Genomic DNA, 20,619 nt, shown 5'->3' with positions numbered 1-20,619 from the left:
TCTTCTGATGATTTTTTGAACCTACTGTTGACCCAAACTATTATGCATGCCCAACAATTTATCAGAGAAAATCCCAACCTCTTGGAATTAGTAAGATACTGAGGGTACTGTATTAAACCTAGGGATAGTGAAGAAGGGTCACCCAAGGAACAAAAGGTTTCAATAAAGACTTATGAAAGGCCCTGTGAACCCTCCATGTAGCTGGCACGTCCAGTTCATAGGCGAGAGGATTCACTACATGTGTGACAACAAAGGGACGCCAGCTTCAAAGATGGGACGCGGCGCCAGCTTCAAAGACAGGACCTTTAATTTAAGATTTTTAAAAGACAGGTATACCTTCTGCCCTATGCTGTAAGGTTCAGACACTAAGAGACTCCTCCCACTACGCAACTGCATACTAGCCCCCGTTGCTTCCAAGTTTTTCTGTACTTCTTTCCATACTCCTTGCAGCGTATCTGTGGCAACGTCAGCTGCAGGGCCGACAGACAGAGTAGGAATCGCTGTAAGGAAGCGAGGATGCTGCCAGTATACACAAAAGAATGGAGACACCCCAGTGGAAGAACAAGTGCGGTTGTTCAGCGTAGATATTGCACTAAATCTTGGTTCTTTCGCTCAGTCTGACCATTGGTTTGCAGGTGGAATGCTGCCGAAAAGGAAAGCGACGTTCCCAGGTTTCTGCAGAAGGCTCGCCAAAACTGTGCAACATACTGAACCCCGCGATCAGATACAATGTTTTTAGAAACTCCATGTAGGCGAATGATTTCTTTTACAAAAATCCTAGAAAATTCTATTGCCGAAGGGAGCTTTTTTAACGCCGGTAGATCGGAGATAAAATCTACGATACCTGCGACCAAGGGCGAGAAGGTACTCAGAGGCCCCTCCGGAGGATGCTGACGACTTTTATTGCGTGCACAGACAGAGCATCCCTTAACAAAGTCACGGATCTCCTGAGCCATGCCAGGCCACCAGATGTGTCTAGAACAAAGATCCAGAGTCCCCTGTACCCCTGGATGGCCTGCAAAAACCGACGAGTGAGATTCTTCAATGACTCTGAGACATAAGGTCTCTGGCACAAACCATCTGCCCTCCGGAACCTCCAAAGGAGCGTCCTGCTGACAGTTCTGTAGTTGAGGGACGAGGTTAGTTTCTACAGCTGCCACCACCACCCCAGGTGCCAAGATATTCTCAGGAGTAACTGTCTCACTTTTCGGCAACCCGAAACTCCGTGACAGGGCGTCCGCCTTCACATTCTTCTCTCCCAAAATATAAGTCGCGACGAAATTAAACCTGGCGAAAAACAAAGCCCACCTAGCTTGAGGAGCGGTAAGTCTTTTAGCATTGGCGAGATATACTGGTATACACGGTAATGGGGTGTCTAGCTCACTCAAGATGGTGTCGCCACTCTTCAAGGGCCCATTTGATTGCCAGTAACTCACGGTTACCCATGTCATAGTTACGTTCTGCCGAGCTAAACTTCCGTGAAAAGAACACACATGGGCAATACTCGGATCTCCTACTGACTTCCTGAGACAACACAGCTCCTGCTCCTACCTCAGATGCATCTACCTCAACAAAAAATGGTCGCCGCGCGTCGGCTGTACTAACGGGGCAGTAGTAAATGCTCTTTTTAGACGACTGAAAGCCTCTAGGGTCTCAGACGACCATCTTTCCAAGTCGGCCCCTTTCTTGGTACGATCAGTCAAGGGCTGAGCAATAACTGAGTAATTCTTAATGAACTTTCGGTAAAAATTTGCAAAACCCAAGAACTGCTGGAGAGCCTTAAGGTTATCTAGTCTGACCCATTGAGAGATTGCTGATAGTTTATCAGACTCCATCTGAATCTCCGTGGGTTAAATCACATAACCCAGGAAAGAGACTTGTTTGGTACATTTCTCCAACTTGACAAAAAGTTGGTACTCACGCAAACGGGTCAGAACCAACCTCAAGTGCCGCACATGTGAATCCCAGTCAGGGGAATACACCAGAATGTCATCAAGATATATGACCAGAAACACCCCCAAGAAGTCGTGGAAGACCACGTTGATAAAGCCCTGAAACACAGCGGGGGCATTACAGAGTCCGAAGGGCATAACCAGACATTCAAAATCTCCTAACGGGGTGTTGAATGCGGTCTTCCATTCATCTCCTTCTCGAATGCAAATTAAATTGTAAGCCCCCCTTAAGTCCAGTTTGGAAAACTAGTGGGCCCCTACCACCTGACTCAATAAGTCTGGAATCAGAGGCAAGGAGCACTGGTTCTTCACTGTAATTTTATTCAGAGCCCGATAATCCTCAATGTCCCATCCTTCTTCTCTACAAAGAAGAGACCTGCTCCGGCAGGGGACCTGTATGGCCAGATATGTCGTTTGGCCAGAGACTCTGAGATATAGGACTTAAGGGCTTCGTGCTCACGCCCCAACAAATTGAAAATGGCTCCCTTAGGGATCGGACTGTCGGGAGTCAAATCAATACCACAGTCCCACTCCCTATGGGGAGGCAAAGTCTCAGACAGTTTCTTTCAGAATACGTCCTAAAAATCAGACAAATACTCTGGGATAAGCACGATATCTGCTGAGCACATGGATATAGGAGTTAAAAGATTATGAAAGGATGACCCCCAATGTATCAATTCCCGGACGGACCAATCAAACTGGGGGTTGTGCAGTGCCAACCAGGGCATACCAAGCACCACATCAACAGACATCCTTCCCATAACCAGGAAGGACAGATTTTCAGAATGGAGAACACCCACAGTGAACTGTGGAATGGGAGTCCTCCATTGGACAACACCTGTGGACAGAGGAGTTGAATCAATACTGGTATGGGTGACTTAAGCGTGGAGAATTCAGTTATCAGGGGTCTGCCAAAATGTAAATTAATCAGATTGGTGGCAGCACCCAAATCAATAAGGGCTTGACCGGACCGAATAAAATCCCGGAAGCCAACCCGAAAAGGCACCAACAACTTAGAGAGTACCTGTGATCCTAGGCGATCCTCCCGACAATCGCCTAGGATCTGTAGTTTTCCCGCCGCTTCAGACTGATGTTGCCATTGCTTCTGTGAACAGGTTGCTACCCGATGTCTGTCTTCCCCACAGCAGAGGCAAAGACAGTGAGTCATCCGAAACTGTCGCCGTTCCTTGGGACTTAGCTGGTCCACTTCCATAGGCTCGGCTCCAGGAGTTGGCATGGGAGAAGTAGAAGTGGGTCTGCAGGACTCCCTAGTTTTACAGACCTGTCATTCCTTTTGTCTAGATCTCAGCCTCCTGTCAGCTTTTACTGCCAATTCCATCGCCTCACTAAGTGTGGTGAGAGCGGGATAGGAAATAAGTAGATGCTTGACAGCATCAGAAAGGCCCGACAAAAACACATCTTTGAGGGCACTATTGTTCTAGGACGTTTCACCGGCATACTGTCTAAACTTATAGCAATAGTCTTTAGCACACTGCTGCCCCTGATGTAACGCCATGAGATGAGATACTGCTAACCCCGCCCAGTCCAGCTCATCAAAAATACCTCCTAGTTCCCGAAAAAACTAATCAACAGACTACAGGCAAGCTGAAATCTCAGGTAAGGAGTAGGCCCAAGTCTGGAGGGAACGCCGAAGTAAGGACATAATCAATCCCACCTTCTGGGACTCTGAACCGGAGGATCCGGGCCACATCTGGAAATATAGTCTACATGCCTGCTGAAAAACAAAAAACTTACTTCTCTCACCGGAAAACACCTCAGGGAGAGGAAGCTTAGGCTCAGGGATGGAACGTTCGACAGAAACATGCACATTCAGCCACTGCTCCTGGGCCACCATACGACCGGACAGGTCTTGGATTACGCCCACTAAACTCTCCAACTGACTTGTGAGGTTACTCACGGCCTCCATTTGAGAGCAAAAACAAACCTTGCTGGGCAATTTTAAGGGCCAGTTATTATGTTACGGAATCCTACCCGATGATACGCCAGCCCAGGTTGCCCTAGAACTTACCCGCAACCCCTGTCCCTGCCTACTTGCCTCCACTCCTGGCTAACCCCAGGCGGGCAACTGGGCGGCGGTCCCTACACTCTCTAGGGACCGAGAGGAGGGACTGGCGTACCAAGATGGAGCAGGGTAGAATACCGACAGGAAGGGCAGATGAATTAACCCGACAGTAAATAACCACAGACTGAGGCAGATGGGATGACCTGGCAGAACTAGCAAACAAGCTGACAAACAGGAGACTGACAGAGGCAGGATGCCAGCACGCTGACAGAAACCAATAACTGGCAGTGAATGCACCTCACTGCCAGCCTTATAAACAGAAGCCTCTGCCCAGGTGCAGAGAGAGGGAGGCGCCACCTCCCAGCAGAATCCAACATACAGTAACTTGTGCACGGATCCGCAATCACAGGCGCACGTGGTGCCGCCCATGCCAACGAGTGCATGCACCGCACCGATCAACCACTTGCGCCCCTGGAAGCTGGACAACAAGCTGGTGGGGACGCGCCCCGACCTGTGCCCTGGGAGGACCCGCAGCCGCCGCGTGGTAACAGAGGGATCAGCCCTATTCTCATTTGCACAAGGAAAGACTAGAAGCAATGGGATGAAACTGAAAATGGTGGAGACACAAATTAGATATTAGAAAAAACTTTCTGACAGTGAGGGTGATCAATGAGTAGAACAGGTTACCATGGGAGGTGGTGAGTTCTCCTTCAATGGAAGTGTTCAAACAAAGGCTGGACAAATATCTGTCTCGGATGATTTAGTAAATCCTGCACTGAGCAGGGAGTTGGACTCGATGACCCTGGAAGTCCCTTCCAACTCTACCATTCTATGATTCTATGATTTAATAGCATTGTTTCCAGAAGTACTGCAGCATTATGAGAAAAGATAGAGAAGCCTCCGTAGGTGCTTGGGCAAATACTCAGAAGGGGTGAGCGCAGGGCACTGTATGGACTGTCAAGTGCAACACCCCAGAGGGGTGACCCTGGGCACCTGGCTAATGTGAAGAGCTGGGAGGGATAAGTGCTGTCTTGTCACAATGTCACCTACCAGGCACTGGTCCCTGAGGGATGACACATAGCCAAGGCCAGAGCAGTATCGCAGGCCAGCTTCGACACTTCTTTGGCAGGGAGTGTCAATAAAGGGGATGAGGGGAGTTGTAGTATATATCACTCGTGATACCACCGTTCCCACACACCGATATTCTATGCGGCGGAGTAATAAACATGGAGACTTGTGTGTAGTACCTTGGGTCCCTAGGAACGGTTAGGGCCCGGTATAACTTTTACTTGGTAATAACTTTGTATAACTGGTAATACAGGTACAATTCACTTTCAGTAGTTACAGGCTTAAGCTCAGAGGTAGGGAGGATACACAGGATGAATATGGCCCCACAGTCCACGTTATCTGTATGTCACCGGTACTGGATTGGGAGCACTCCGGAGGAGGAAGGGGGTTAAGGGTCACTCTGCATACACTTTGGCAAAACAATTATTTAAGGATAGTCTTAGCCAATATACACCCCGCACGGCAAATGCATGAGTGTCTCAATACAGTACCTCTATGCAGTGATCTTAATGACGACTGGCTGCACAGAAAAAGCCTGTGGTGTGAATGGGTACCTGTTTTCAGAAACTGGGGTTGCTTTCTCTCTTTCTGTTGCTGGGACTAACTCCTCTCACATTCACACTTCAAATGCTACGGGATGTCGCTCTTCTTCCTCCATCTTCACCTACATGGAAGCTGAAGGTGCTTCCATGCAGCTCTGTGTTAACACACTCTTCTCCTTAAGATGGACTCCTTTCCTGCTCTCAATCTCTCTCTTTTATGACCTCACTGATACCACATGACAAGACAAACTGATACATTTACAAGCAGGCAATGATTTTATTACAGTTAAAGGAGATGTCCCGCGCCGAAACGGGTTTTTTTTTTTTAAACCCCCCCCCCCCGTTCGGCGCGAGACAACCCCGATGCAGGGGTTAAAAAAACCACCCGCACAGCGCTTACCTGAATCCCGGCGGTCCGGTGACTTCAATACTTACCGCTGAAGATGGCCGCCGGGATCTTCTACCTTCGTGGACCGCAGCTCTTCTGTGCGGTCCACTGCCGATTCCAGCCTCCTGATTGGCTGGAATCGGCACGTGACGGGGCGGAGCTACACGGAGCCGCTCTCTGGCACGAGCGGCTCCATAGAAGACTGCTGAAGACCCGGACTGCGCAAGCGCGGCTAATTTGGCCATCGGAGGCCAAAAATTAGTCGGCTCCATGGGAACGAGGACGCTAGCAACGGAGCAGGTAAGTATAAAACTTTTTATAACTTCTGTATGGCTCATAATTAATGCACAATGTACATTACAAAGTGCATTATTATGGCCATACAGAAGTGTATAGACCCACTTGCTGCCTCGGGACAACCCCTTTAACCTCTCAAGCACCACAGCTGTGCAATACATACACTGGAGATGACATGACAGCTTTGAACAGTGCATCCACATAGGACAAAACATGTATGACATTTATTGAGGGGACCGGGATGGTGTTCTGGGCCACTACACAAGTACTGTATAAGTAGAAATATAATGCCCCTATATTCAGCACCCCCATCCCAGTATGAGTTACTAGTATATAGACCCCCAAGCCAGACTGCAACCTAAACTATAATCGGTACATGGGAGGGGTTGACTTTACGGATCAAGTGCTGCGGCTCTACAGTGTAATACAGTACATGTGGAATACAGTTCTTGTGACCTACCTGTCACTTTATACTTATCAACATTTGAAAGTGTTCACATAAAGTCAAGACTAAGCATTAATTGTAATTGGAGATACAGAATATGTGAAAACCTTATCTGGAAAATAAAACATTAAGAATACATAATTTCTTACAGGGTTTTGGGTCGCCCAATGGTGAATACTGGTTGGGCAATGAATTTGTTCACCAATTAACATCTCAAGGTTCATACATCCTGAGGATTCAGCTACAGGACTGGGATGGGAATGAAGCTTACTCCCTATATGATGCTTTCTCTTTGGGTAGTGAGGGAAATAATTACAGGTAAGTTTTATTCATATTGTTGCCGATACAGAGACTAACTATATAGTTATCCATAATAGCTATTAAAAATAGTAATAATATCATGAACATTTTGCTTCTTAACCCCTTCCCTCCCCATAACGTAAGGGTACGTCATGGGAGTGGGGTACTTCAAAATGACGTACCCTTACGTCATAGGGATAGTGCGAGATCATGACAGATCTCCCACTATCCCGCAGTGGGAGCTGGCTGTCAGTGATAGCCGGCCTCCCGCTACAACAGTGGGGGTGCATCGGAGATGCTCCCCCCGCTGTTAACCCCTTCCCTGCTGCTATCTATGTAGATCGCGGCATGGGGAGGTTTCAGAGAGGGAGCGCGCTCCCTCTGTGAAGTTGCCGGGCTCTCTGCGATTATATCCGGCGTCCTGTATTGCCAGAGCCTGTGATCGCTGTATAAGCGATAAGGCATGGCAGGACAGAAGGCCTGCCATGCCTTATCACAGCAATCATCAGTGCTGTGCTTTAAGTCCCCTAGAGGGACACAAAAAGTGTAAAAAAAAGATAATAAAAATGTAAAAGAAAAATTAAAAAAAAAATGTAAAACAAAAACCCTTTTTAGGTGCTTTTTTCTCATATTAGCATAACAAAGGTTAAAAAAATTTAAAATTAAATTAAATTGAAATCCCACATATTTGGCATCGATGCATCCGTAACGATGCGTACAATAAGTTGAACATGCAAAAAGCGTAAAAAGCCCCCTAAAAAACAGAGGCAAAATGCTAATTTTTAGCATTTTGCCTCCCACAAAAATGCAATAAAAGTGATCACAAAAGCCGTATATTCCCCAAAATGTTACCAATAAAAACTACAGCTCGTCTTGCAAAAAATAAGCCCGCACAGAGCTCCGTACATAGAAAAATAAAAAAGTTTCAGGACTTTGAATGCAGTGATTTAGAAAAAAAAAAGATTTCCAAAAAAAGGGTTTTTATCGCAGAAAAGTGGAAAAAACTAAAAAAAATATAAGAATTTTGGTATCGTTGTAATCGTTCCGACCCGCTGAAAAAATGTATTGTATCATTTATGCTGCATGATTAACGCTGTAAAAAAACAACCCAAAAAATCTATGGCAGAATTGATGCATTTTCTCTCCCTGTTATCATAGAAAAAATAATAAAAGTTTTACAATATAGTCTATGTACTCAAAAGTGACACCAATAAAAACTACAGCTCGCCACGCAAAAAACAAGCCCTTATACGTCCGCGTCGACAAAAAAGTTATGGCTTTTGAAAAATGGAGATGAAAATCCGCCAAAAATCGTTGCGTCCTTAAGCCCAAAATAGGCCATGTCATGAAGGAGTTAACGACTGAGCCAAATTTTGGAAATCTGACATGTGTCACTTTAACATAGAATAGCTCCGTACGGTTTTGCATATCCAAGTGACTCTGACGTTTTTTTTTCTCCACATGTTGCACTCTATTTAGGTGGTAAAATAGATAGATAAAATTCATATATATTTATTAAAAGCTCCAAAATTGGGAACATTTTGAAAACATTGACATTTTTTTACATTTTCAACTGCAATATCTCAAATATGTGCAAACATACTGTACACATTTTTGATGAGATATATATTTCCATCTGTTTACTTTATTCTAGAAGCAAATTTTAAAAAATTAGTTTTTTTAAAGCATTTAGGAGACGTACAAATTTAACATGAATTAACATTTTGAGGAACATTTTGTTTTCTTACACCAAGCCAAGATTGCACAGGCTTATAGGTGACAGATAACCCCACAAATCCCCCCATTTTAAAAATATGCCTCTCAATGTATTCCCTAAGGTGTGTCAGGAGTATTTTGACCCCACAGTTTTTTTTTCAGGAGTTATGCAATTCTGAGGAGAAAAAAAGAAAATTTCATATTTTTGCAAATATGTCATTTTAAAGGCAGTTTTTTTTTTCTATAGTGCACATGAAAATGAGGATTTGGACCCCATAATGGATCCCTCTGTTTGTCATGTGTTCAGGAACATATCCATTGTGGCCCTAATATTATATCTATATGCAAAAAGGGGCCCAAACCAAAAAGAGCAGCTGGTGGCTTTCAGAACAGACATTTTGCTTGAAGGGGTTTTAGGCCACATTGCCCACTTGTGAAACCCTTGAGCTGCCAAAACGACAGAGAATCCTCACAAATGACCGCTTTTGAAAGCTAGACCCCTTAACAAATTCATCTAGGGGTGTACTGCATATTTTGACCTCACAATTTTTGAATGAATCTACGCAAAGTAGAGGGAAAAAATTACGATTTTTTTTTTTTTTGGCAATTGTGTCAATTTAAAAACAGGTTTTTTTGTACCACACACAAATGAATGAAGACTTGCACTTCAAAATAGATACCACCATTTGTCCCGTGTTCAGAAACATACCCCTTGTGGCCCCAATCTACTTACAGGACACATGGTTAGACCTATAATGGAGAAACACTCATTAGATTTCAGGGCACATTGCACACTTGTGCAGAAAAAAAGTTGACTCCCTAAAATTAATCTCTCTCACCCCTCACCCCCCCCCCCCCTTTTGGCATTCTATAAATCTTAGTTAAAAAGTAATCATGTAAACTGTGTGGTATGTCCGAAAACAGACGTAATTACGCAGGCCTGGTTGGGATGGCCACATGGAGCAATAAAATTCTGAATCCCTCCTCCTCAGTGGCACTTTTTTGAGGGATATTTTGTGACCTCAGCCTCAGGGATCGGGTGTAAAAAGTGGCGCTCTGTGAGGTTTCGGAAGCTTGCTGAGGTGCGGCGGTCTCACACAGAAGGCGCTCAACAAGCTGCTCCTGGAACTGCAGGAAGGCGAGCGTTCCCGGGGCTTCTTGTAAATTACATATTACAGGTAGCGATCTGAATTACATCGGGGCTACACGGCCGTATGTGGAATCCGCTTGCGGAGACCCACAGCGGATCCCAGCTGTGAGCCCAGCCTTGGACCTGCGTACGGCCACGTAATGTACTGCACATAACTTCGTACTCACATAGGCGGTCATGTGCAGTACTTTTTTTTTGTTTGTATTTCCCATGCCATCGCATAGCAATGATGCGGCTACCCACAGCCCGTACATAATGTAGTTGCGTATGGGCTGCGGGTATATCTGCGACCATAGAGCACAATGGACTCTATGTTGCGGATATACGCGGTAAAATAGAACATGCTGCGTTCTGTTTTCTGTGAGTGGATTATGTAATTCCGACCCGCTAATGTGAGCAGAATTGTGTAATCCAATGCATTTGATTGATCTGCGTATTACTGCGGATTAAACGCATGCAGAATCCGCAATTCCTATACGCTCTTGTGAGACCTGCCTAAGGTAGATCGCTACCTTTTGTCACACGACCGCGGACCACTTAATGAGGTGACCAGTCACTGCTCCAGGCTCTCGGCTACCTTTGGTAGCTGGGAGCAAGTAGTTTTTAAATTTCCCCTCTCCGGCTCCTCGCATGTGTCCGGCATTTTGCTTGCAGGCGCATGCACAGAGGCCCGGGAAGGTCCGTGGAGGAAGATCCCGTCTGGGTTCAAGTGCGGAGGCCTCCGGTAAATTTTAAACTTTTTTTTACATAATCGCCATTATCCATTAGATAACGGCGATCATGTGACCAGGAACCGCATACCGCAGCCCCCGTGACATCTCCAGGCTCTGGGCTACCTTTGGTATCCAGGAGCAGGGAGATTTTAAAATTCCCTGGGCAATCCTTGACTTTTGTGCATGCATTCACTATTTTGTTGACGGGCGCATGCGCCAAAAGCTGGGAAATTTCTGATCGGGGGAAAAAACTGTGGACCTTAGGTATGTAATTTCATCTCCCTTCATGGATACAATCCGTAAGGGAGATGAAACTTTTTTAAAAACCCTTTTTAACTTTACATGATAACTGTTATCCATTGGATAACGACAATCACATGACCGGAAACCGCATACAGCTGTCCCTGGTGACATCTCCCTGTACTCTGCTATCTTTCCGGCCTTCTGCGGTCACTATGTTAAGTCAATAAAGAGGGGCGGGGAAGCGACAGGAGAGAAATCTCTTGCAACCTCCCCGCTGAGAGCCAGTGATACTAGCTCCCGTGCAGGTGCACGGGAGCTAGTATGTGCGGGGACAAGTGTCGGGCATCGGTTGCCCTGACAGTCATCCCGTCTAAAAGGCCCCTTAGTCTTCTCTGTTTAGCACTCTTCATAAACAGCCTGATAGGGCTGTCATAACTGGCAGACTGATGGAAGCCTCTTGGCTCACTTCAAGACAAACAGGACATGTTTGTGTATAGATTGGAAATCGCCTTGTTTTGTCTTTTTCTCATCACAGGCAAACAATACTCTGAATAAACAAATGGAAATGTCACAGGGTATTTGGATTGGCTTGGCATATCTGTACTGGCATGATCTGCCTTTGTCTTTTCATAGAAATGAGACTATAGTGAATGCTTTGATGCTGCATCCCAGAGGAAGAGAACCTGCAATGGCAGTGCAGCCCAAATATTATCACAGAATGGAGAGAACAAAATAATGTATACTCTTTCATACAATACTTTTCTGAATCTGAGCAGTATCACAATAAACTGGGAATTATTGACCCTTAAAGGGAATGTGTCAGCTTGAACATGCGGTCCAAACTGCAAGCATTATAAAGCAGGAGGAGCAGAGCAGATTGATATCTAGTTTAATGGGGGAAGAGTGGGTATAACTTGTATTCATTTATATTTGTGATTGACAGCTACCCCTGTACATAGGTAGTCATATACAGCTTTCAATCACTGGTAGCTCCGCCCACTGGACCGTTAAGCCCAGAATGCGCAGAGATATAAATGAATAAAATACAAGTTCTACTGAGTCTTTCCCCATAAAACTATATACAATCTGCTCAGCTCCTCCTGCTCTATAACATCATGCCAGCAGTTTGGCTAGTATATTGAAGCAGTTTCCTTCAAGGTGCCTATATACATTAGGCTAAAGTTCATAAAAATGGACAATTGCAACCAAAATAATTGTTTGTTGAGTGAAATACAGCAATGGATTATTGTTTTCGCTGACTGATAAGAGGCCGTCATAATCTGGAAAGTAGTTTGACACGTTTAAATGTTTTCATCTGACAAAAGATCTTTCCTTTGTTGTTCTCAGGATGATGGTTTGTCCCTCACCTGATGTCATTAGAGATGTATAAACAGTGTGAATCATGTTAACAGTCATTATGGACTAAAATGTTGGTTGTTCTACAAAATGGATGGTCACCAGACAAATGTTGTTCAACAGTTGTTCAATATCAGTCTACTTCTAGCTTGCATGTGTATGACAACCTTGCATCCGCTTGTCCGTAACTTATACTTGGAATGCAACCATGGGGCAAAGATATGAAGCCAGTGGACTCCTTTACAAGGGTTACTGAGATCCATATGCCTTTCTGTATTTCTCTTGTGTTTTTTATAACACAAGTGGCCGTACAAGATAGGAAGCTGAACATTGGAGTAAGGCTATTTAAAGTGAATAGTTTTGCAGAATATAACTTTTTTTTTATCAGCCTAGCTTTCCTCACACTTCGGTGCCATTCTTATTTGCTTATTGGGGAGGATGTAAGGCATGGCATCAACGGCCCAGGTCCAAAGGATTTTATCATAACTCTACACTCAAGGGAATTTCTATAATTAAGATTATAATATGTGGTAAATCTTTGACTTATAGGAAATGTAGAATTAAGGACTCCTGCACATGGGCGGCAATTCCGCGGAGGGATTTCCCGAAGAATTTCTGTTTCAGAATTTCCATTAGATAATGCAATCCTATGCAGACAACCGCGATTTGACCGCATGAAAACTCACGGGGTAAACAGCCTACCGTATTTGTGTGCGAGCCTCTGCGAGGCTCACACAGGAATGTCACCTCTGATGCATCGGCTCTGCTCTGCGCATGTGCCAGCTGGGCGGCAGCTGGAGCATAGCAGAGCGTAGGAGACGCTGGGAGGAGGTGAGCCGCGGTGGTCACTGCAGGGTCAAGGCTCGCATCCTGCTGCGAGAATATTCAGAGATCCGACCCGGCCATCTACAGAAGTCCTAAGTTAGAATTTTACAGAAAGTATGCAATGGACAAAAAAATTAAAAACTTACTTGATATTACATCTAGTTTTAAATGCCAAAATCATTAGTTATAAGAAATTATATCCACATCTTTATGTATTTTTCTTCTATAGCCTAAATGTAAGAGGATATAGTGGGACTGCAGGACGAACAAGCAGTTTTGCTCCCACAGGGACTGCCTTCAGCACCAAGGATGTAGATAATGATGGCTGCAGCTGCAAATGTGCTCAGTATGCAACAGGAGGTAATTTATCTGTAACTCTAAACAGATGGGTGGGATTTTGTCCTGATATGATTTCAATGGTTTCGTTTTCACTATCGGGATTCTCGCTCATAAGTACTACATGCGAGAAAAGATAGGACTTGCCTTGTCTTTCTTGGATGTAGTTAAAACTACACGTGAAAAAGATAGGGCAGGACCTATCCTTCTGCTTTTTTTTCAGACTTCTGCAGAGTTTGAAAGGTAAAATTTATGCACAACTATACTCTGTAGCAGTGAGCGTAGTTGCACATATGCCCATTTGAAGAAGCCCTTATAACAATAAAAAGCTTAGGGTTTATGTACACAGCAGAGACGTATGCATGGAGCCTGTTTGGCATTGCATAGAGGTTCTATGACCTCTTTGTACTGCCATGCTCGTTCTGTCTGTTCCATACCTATACAGAACATCCCCGTGTATATGTGAAGTGCGGTGAAAATTGACATGATCTATTCTGTGTTTGTTTTCTATGGAATCCCATAAAATAAAATAAAAATATGTATATCTCTGTACGTAATCTGAGACCTACAGGCCTACAGTATGGATCCACTCAGTGCTTGGACAGAGCTATAACACGGCCTTGTGGAAGAGTCCTTCATCCAAATTTGCATCCACAAAACTTTCAATGAGCTCCATGCATCCAAACTATGTCATGATAAATCTATCCTTCTCCATCATTTTCCAGTGTACAGTACTGGAGTAAAAGTAAAAAAATGTAAACTGATCTCTAAGTGGTTGTGGGAATCCCACTGCTTTCCATGAGAAACGGCACTTTTTTAGAATAGTTTTTATGCATACTGCCCAATAGTGTATAGGGTATCAAAATAGCAATGTTCATTGATATGGTATAGAATGCAAGGGTTCTGTGATATCATTCTAATATTAAAGTGCAAGCATGAGAATAATTACCATTCTGTTTGTGTTACTTACCTTAATTGTGAAGTACACCATCTGCAGAAAGTTATTAAATAAAAGCTGTGATTAAAAATGTTTGTGAAAGCTCTCTTACCAACTATTTATCCTTCTGTAGGTTGGTGGTTCGATGCCTGCGGTCCATCCAACTTAAATGGTATCTATTACAAAAGTGGATCTGGTCCACCAAAGTACAATAGTATCAAGTGGCATTATTGGAAGGGACCCAGCCATGGAATGAAGTCTGTCTCCATGTTGATCCGTCCTGTGGACTACTGAACTGGTCATCACTTTGAGCTTGAACTCATGGCTAATAATTAAATATATATCTTTTGGAAATTGAAAAAAATGAACCTAAAAATGGTCTGTACCTCTACTGTTTACGTGTTGATGATTATATTAGGTAGACTGACCAGTGCCTCTTTATCATCGGACAGAGTATTAACAAAAGTACAAGGTACAAATGTTGGACGTACTTATAAAAATGACTGAGCTACACATTTTGTATCTGCCTTGTGGTAGGAAAGGATTCCTGTCATGGTGATGGCGTACAACACACAACTACAGTAGTCCCTGATTTCTTTCATTGGGGAGTGGGGGTGTATGAAATAAAAATTATACTTCTTTAGAACGATATACCACTGCCAGTTCACAGCTCCTTTACATTAGCCAGCCACCTAATGCAGCCTGTATTTAGAAATAAAAATTATGCCACACTTACAGACATCCATAGCTGAAATTAGAAACCATTTAATAAATCATTTTATATCTGTGAACTTATTAAAGCGCAACATGAGCACATATTCAGTGAATGAATTACGCCACACCTGACTGTGCTCCTCAGTCGTGGGTGGTCTTTCTGGGAAACAAAGACCCTGAAAAGTGTCTGGATCACACATAGTCATGTACTTCTCAATCTGCTCATACTTACTGTGTGTTGAAATCTAGTGCTCTAGGCAATGCCATGCCCCTCGGGTCTACATGAACTGGAATCCTCTCCCACTCATACTCTATACTCTGGAAAATGGATCTGTTTGAACCACAATGCAGACTATGAAAGATAAAACTCTCCAAGGTTCCGTATTACTATGATAATAATTTATCATATCCAAGATTCTGTGATTGATAACGAATGAAGATTAATTATAAGGACAACAAGTCAAGGTTATGGTCATATTTGTCTCATCCAAAGGACCCTTTTATCTTAGACTGTTGAAGTCACATTTATGTAAAGTGACAACTTTAGGCCTCGTTCACACAAGCTCACAACGCATGCCACAGTTAGCCACGCAAAAAAAAAAAAATGCGCAAGAATAGCGTGAATGGACATTTTTCCGCAAAGTTGCGTCATACGAAATTCGCACGAGGGAATTTGCTAAAAGCATAGCAGCGCACAACACAGGAAATGGGCGCTGTTGCTCCAAGAGGGGAGAAAGAGAGATGAAAGAAAGCCCCACGGGCTTTCCTTCATTGCTATGGACTCCCTTCAACTCAGCGGGGGTGGAGGGTTTCCCCACCAGCAGGGGAACAGAGAGAGAGATGAAGGGAGTCCCCAGGGAACCCCTTTCATCGCCGGGCACTCCCTTCATCTCAGCTTTAGGGCGCCTTTCCACTGGCGATAGCAATAATCACTGCCGGAAAATCGCAATGTTAAAATCGCATCGCATCGCTGCAAAATCACAAGTTTTTGCGTTGCGTTGCGATGCGATGCGAGAATCTGTTTTGCCATTACACTGTATGTGCGAGAGAAAAACGCAAAACGCTGAAACAATCCCCCTGCTGCGATTTTTAATCCTCGCATCGCAGCTTGCCCTTAAACATCGCTCATGGAAAGGTTGTCATAGAACAACATGTGCAGGACTTTCCAGCGAGAGCTCGCACTCTCGCATCGCACTGAAAACGCACAATTATCTCGCCAGTGGAAAGGAGCCCTAATACCAGCATCTCCCTGCAGGAAGGACTTCACCAGCAGCGTCGAGAGAGAGGGGGCTGGGGGTACAGGGCTTCCCCGAGAGCAGGGAGAGAGAGGGCTCTCTAGCCCCACCCCTCTCTACTTGCTATGAGGAGAACCCCTTTAGCTCCGCCTCCCTCACAACCCTGCTCACTCTGTCCCACTCTTGGGGAACCCTGTAGCCTTGCTTCCCTTCCTTAGGATTTACTGATTCTCCCCTGCAGGCAAACTCCAACATCGTGCTGCTGGGGATTTCCTGATTCTCCCCTGCAGGTGAACTCCAACATCGTGCTGCTGGGGATTTCCTGATTCTCCCCTGCAGGCAAACTCTCCTGCAGGGATATAACTCCAGCTCGGATGAGAGGAAGGGGAACCCTGCTGAGAAGGGGGTTCCCCTGGAGCTTTCCTTCATCTCTCTCCCCGCTGCAGAGAGAGAGGTTTCCCTGCAGAGGAATTCCTTCTGTCCCCAACAGCTGAACAGCACATTGTAAATGCTGTAATCTCCTGTTAGTCCTCTCATTCCCATAGGCACTAACATGCTTCTGTGATTAGTAGTGCAGCAGCACTTCCTCCCCCCTTATCTCCCACTCCCATTGTTTAGAATTTTACACTAAACAATCGGAATGTTTACCTAATCAACCTTTCCCTTGTTATCCAAATAGGTCAGGTCCTATTTTTTCACGCAGAAGGGAATTTCAGAATTTCAATCGCACATGTTCTATCTTTTTAGGTCCACTTCTTTTACACGCTTAAAATTCTTTTGTCTGAATGTTTCCATAAGAAACCATTGGTTCTAATAGCCGCACTTTTTGTGTGTGGCCAACTTTGGCATGTGTTGTGTGCTTGTGTGAATGAGGCCTAATTTCCTATCCATATGTATATTGAATGGAATTCTAAAATTGTATGGCTCTTAAACAGATTTCTTATTGGAAGAACTACCTTTCAATAAGCATTTTAAGGCTATGATCTACACAGCAAAAATCACTTGCAGCTGAAACTCTGCCCGGCTTCGGCAGCCAATGGCCACACGATCTCCCCGATCACAATCACAGGACAATAAAACGTTTACAATCCTCATCTATAAACTACTTAATCTATTTAGTTCAGGTCTGACTGAAATATGTATCACAGTGGAAGCCACATTAAGGGCGCCCACCCACTGGCGTTTTTTTTTTCTTTGCGTTTTGCGTTTTTTCTCAAGAGCAATTAGTTTTGAATGTGTTCCTGTCCACTGGCGTTTTTTTTTTCGGTCCGTTGCGTTTTTTAACATAGGAACTGTCAGTTGCATATGTGTCCTTATTTTTCTCGTAATGCACCCATGAATGTCAATGGAAATGGCGCGAAAATGCCGCGAAAACGCCGCCAAAAACGCGCCGAAAACGCGCCAAAAACGCTGCATTTTTCACGCACGGAAATCACAAACGCCAGTGGGTGGGCGCCCTTACTGTGAACTTCTGTGAATTAATGCCAACCAAGAGCTAAATGTTCATATCCTTATAATTAAATGTTTGCTTATGTAAGGTGCATTTACATGTTCCGATCAAGCACTGACATTCACCCAATATTATTTTCCTTGATAATTGGCCCTTCTGAATTTTTAAGAGATCTTTTATGTAAGCGTAAATATCCTTGCTGGTCGGCTGCACATCTCTCCATTTCAACATGGAAATGTGCAGCTGACCAAATTGCATTAATGATTATTCACCCCCCTATAAAGCCCATCTACGGGCTTATGAGCATGGCAGTGAATGAGTGTAAACACACGATCGGCGCTCTTTACAGTCGGTCAATTCTCAGTCAGTGTAATTGGGTCCTTAGAATCTCTTCCTTATTTTCCATCTGCTATTGTGCCTTTCAGCATCCCAAGCTTTTGTATTATGTTTGTATTAATTACTGTGCTATTAAACGATAGGCAAACACACCAAGATTTGTCAGTCAATTACGTATCTTATCTCATGTTAAATAGCAAAAGTGTTGTCCATAATGACTATATAGAGAAAAGAGGAAATTCAAGACATTGAAACAATTGGTTGGTCAATATCCTAATTAGAGATGAGCGAACATACTTGTTTAGGGCGATTTCGCACTCGAGCACCGCTTTTTTCGAGTAACTGACTACTTGGGCGAAAAGATTTGAGGGGCGGCGTGGTGGAGCGGGGGGTAGCAGTTGGGAACAGGGGGAGCTCTCTCTCTCTCTCTCCCCCTCCCACTCCCCTCTGCAACCCCCCCGCTCACCCCCGGCGCCCCCCGAATCTTTTCGCCCGAGTAGTCAGTTACTCGAAAATAGTGGTGCTCGAGTGCGAAATCGCCCTTTACTGAGTACGTTCACTCATCTCTAATCCTAATCAACAAAAAGCATTGTGTTTATTACATTTAAAGGTAAGCTACGCTTTTGCTCTGTCTATTTTAGATCTCGATTGAGGATCTGTATTAACTCAAAATGTCAGCATATTTTAAGATGGGTCTTCATAAGGCAACATCTTTATCTCCTAAAGGCCCTTTTTACACAGCCCAGTTGTTCACCCAATCATCGGGCCATGTAAAAAGTGCAAGCATTGCTTGTTTATCTGCCGATCTTTTTAGCAGCTGGTCAGCTGTATATCTCCTCTTCTGACTCTTCAGATTTCATGTTACCCCCCGGCTGCAGCAGGTTTTGGCCTTGGTGGCGCAGTAGTATTTTGTTTGTTTTTTGTATCCCTGCTTCCAAGAATCATCACTTTTTTACATTTTTATGCTTACATAGCTACAGGAGTTTATTTTCTGTGGGACTAGTTGTATTTGCAATGGAACCATTTTGCGTAACATAAAATGTATTGAAAAATGTTTCGCACTTTTTGCTTTTTAGGGAGAATGAAAAAACAATTTTTGCTAATTTGTGTTTTTTGTTTATTTAGTTTCATTTTTCTGATGCTCACCATGCAGAGAAATGACTTGCTAACTTTATTTTGTATTTCGGTATGATTATGTCAATATCAGATTTATATAGCAATTGTTTCGTTTTATAGTATTTTTGCACAATAAAAACTTTTTTTGAAAATATATTTGGGATCTTGTTTTTTTGTTGAATGAATTGACATGTTCATTGGTACCATACTTGGATATGTATGATTTTTTTCCTCAACCCAAGGTTGAGGAATGCCCACCTGTCACACGTGATGCCACCGTTCCCACCGGTATGATTCCTGGAAAATAAACACAGCCACAGACAGTCTTTGCAGTACCATGGGTCTCTGGGAATGGTCAGAGCCAGAAAATAACTTTACTGGGAGAATAATAAATAAGGCAGTTCAATAATAGACTTCTGAATGATAGGCAGTTCAATGATAGTGCAGGTTAATGAATAAGCTTGAGAGATTTTCGGCTCATAGTACCTCTACCCGGCCTTAGGCCGGCTTCACACGAGCGTGACGGGCTCCGCTGCGGAATATTCTGCAGTGAAGCCCGTCACGGCGCCCCCCAGAGACCCCATACTTACCAGCGGAAGATAGCGTGAAGACGCTTCCCCGCCCACCGCCGTCGCGTCATGTGACACGCCCACCGCGTCACATGACGCAGCCGGCCGTGTCACGTGACGCGACGGCCGCGTCATATGACGCGGCGGCGGTAGGTGGGGAAGCGTTTTCACGCTATCTCCCGCTGTGTTACAGCGGGTGATAGCGTGAACGGACAGCTTCCATTGACTGCAATGGAAGCCGTCAGCGCGTACACCCGCGGCAAATAGAGCATGCTGCGGGTGAGGACGGGAGATTTCACGGTGCGAAATTCCGCGGTGGAATTCCACATCGTGAGCATTGTGCTATTAGGTTCAATAGAACCTAATAGCAGGGGGCAACGCAGTGGATTTTTGCCGCGAATTTACGCGGCGTAAATCCGTTCGTGGGAAGGAGGCCTTAGTGATGCGTGGGTGTGACAGACAAACAGGGTGTACCTCTACGCGGTGATCCAGACTTCAGACAGCCGTGTAGGAAATCAAATAAAATCACTAGTACCTCTGCACTGAGCCTTGCACAGTGCCACAGACTTATTGATGCTCTCTCCTTCTCTCTCTCTCTCTCGAGCTCACTCCATTTAGCATTCAATCATAGCAGCACGGGAAACCTCTCCTTTTCCTCCATGCTTCAGCACATGAGGAATGAAGGTATCCCCATGTGCCCAGGCCTCCTGTCCCACCAAACTCCTGAAGAGATGGACTCTCTCCTCCTTCCCGCTCACAATCACTCATATTTATATACTCTCTCCTACCACATGACATGACATAACTTGATACATTTACATGCAGGCTTTGTATTTTATTAGAGATTAACCTCTCAAGCGCTGCAGCTGTGCAACACACATACTGGAAATAACAAGACAGGTTTGCAC

At 44.5% G+C, this 20,619-nt stretch overlaps 1 protein-coding gene across 3 annotated transcripts in view; it reads left to right on the top strand.

Annotated features, from left to right (window-relative positions):
• LOC136612015 (angiopoietin-2-like) overlaps positions 1–15,464 on the top strand; it is a 92,760-nt gene extending 77,296 nt beyond the window's left edge. For all 3 annotated transcript variants that reach the window (XM_066592073.1, XM_066592057.1, XM_066592063.1), the window contains 3 exons: positions 6,867–7,033; positions 13,248–13,378; positions 14,425–15,464. In XM_066592073.1, the coding sequence (XP_066448170.1) occupies positions 6,867–7,033; positions 13,248–13,378; positions 14,425–14,585 (459 nt within the window). In that variant the 3' untranslated portion in view covers positions 14,586–15,464. The remainder of the gene's footprint in view (positions 1–6,866; positions 7,034–13,247; positions 13,379–14,424) is intronic.
• The last annotated feature ends 5,155 nt before the right edge of the window (positions 15,465–20,619 follow it).

The sequence above is a fragment of the Eleutherodactylus coqui genome, chromosome 1 (assembly GCF_035609145.1).
Source record: "Eleutherodactylus coqui strain aEleCoq1 chromosome 1, aEleCoq1.hap1, whole genome shotgun sequence".
Taxonomy (NCBI): domain Eukaryota; kingdom Metazoa; phylum Chordata; class Amphibia; order Anura; family Eleutherodactylidae; genus Eleutherodactylus; species Eleutherodactylus coqui.
This window is presented reverse-complemented; position numbering and strand designations above follow the sequence as displayed.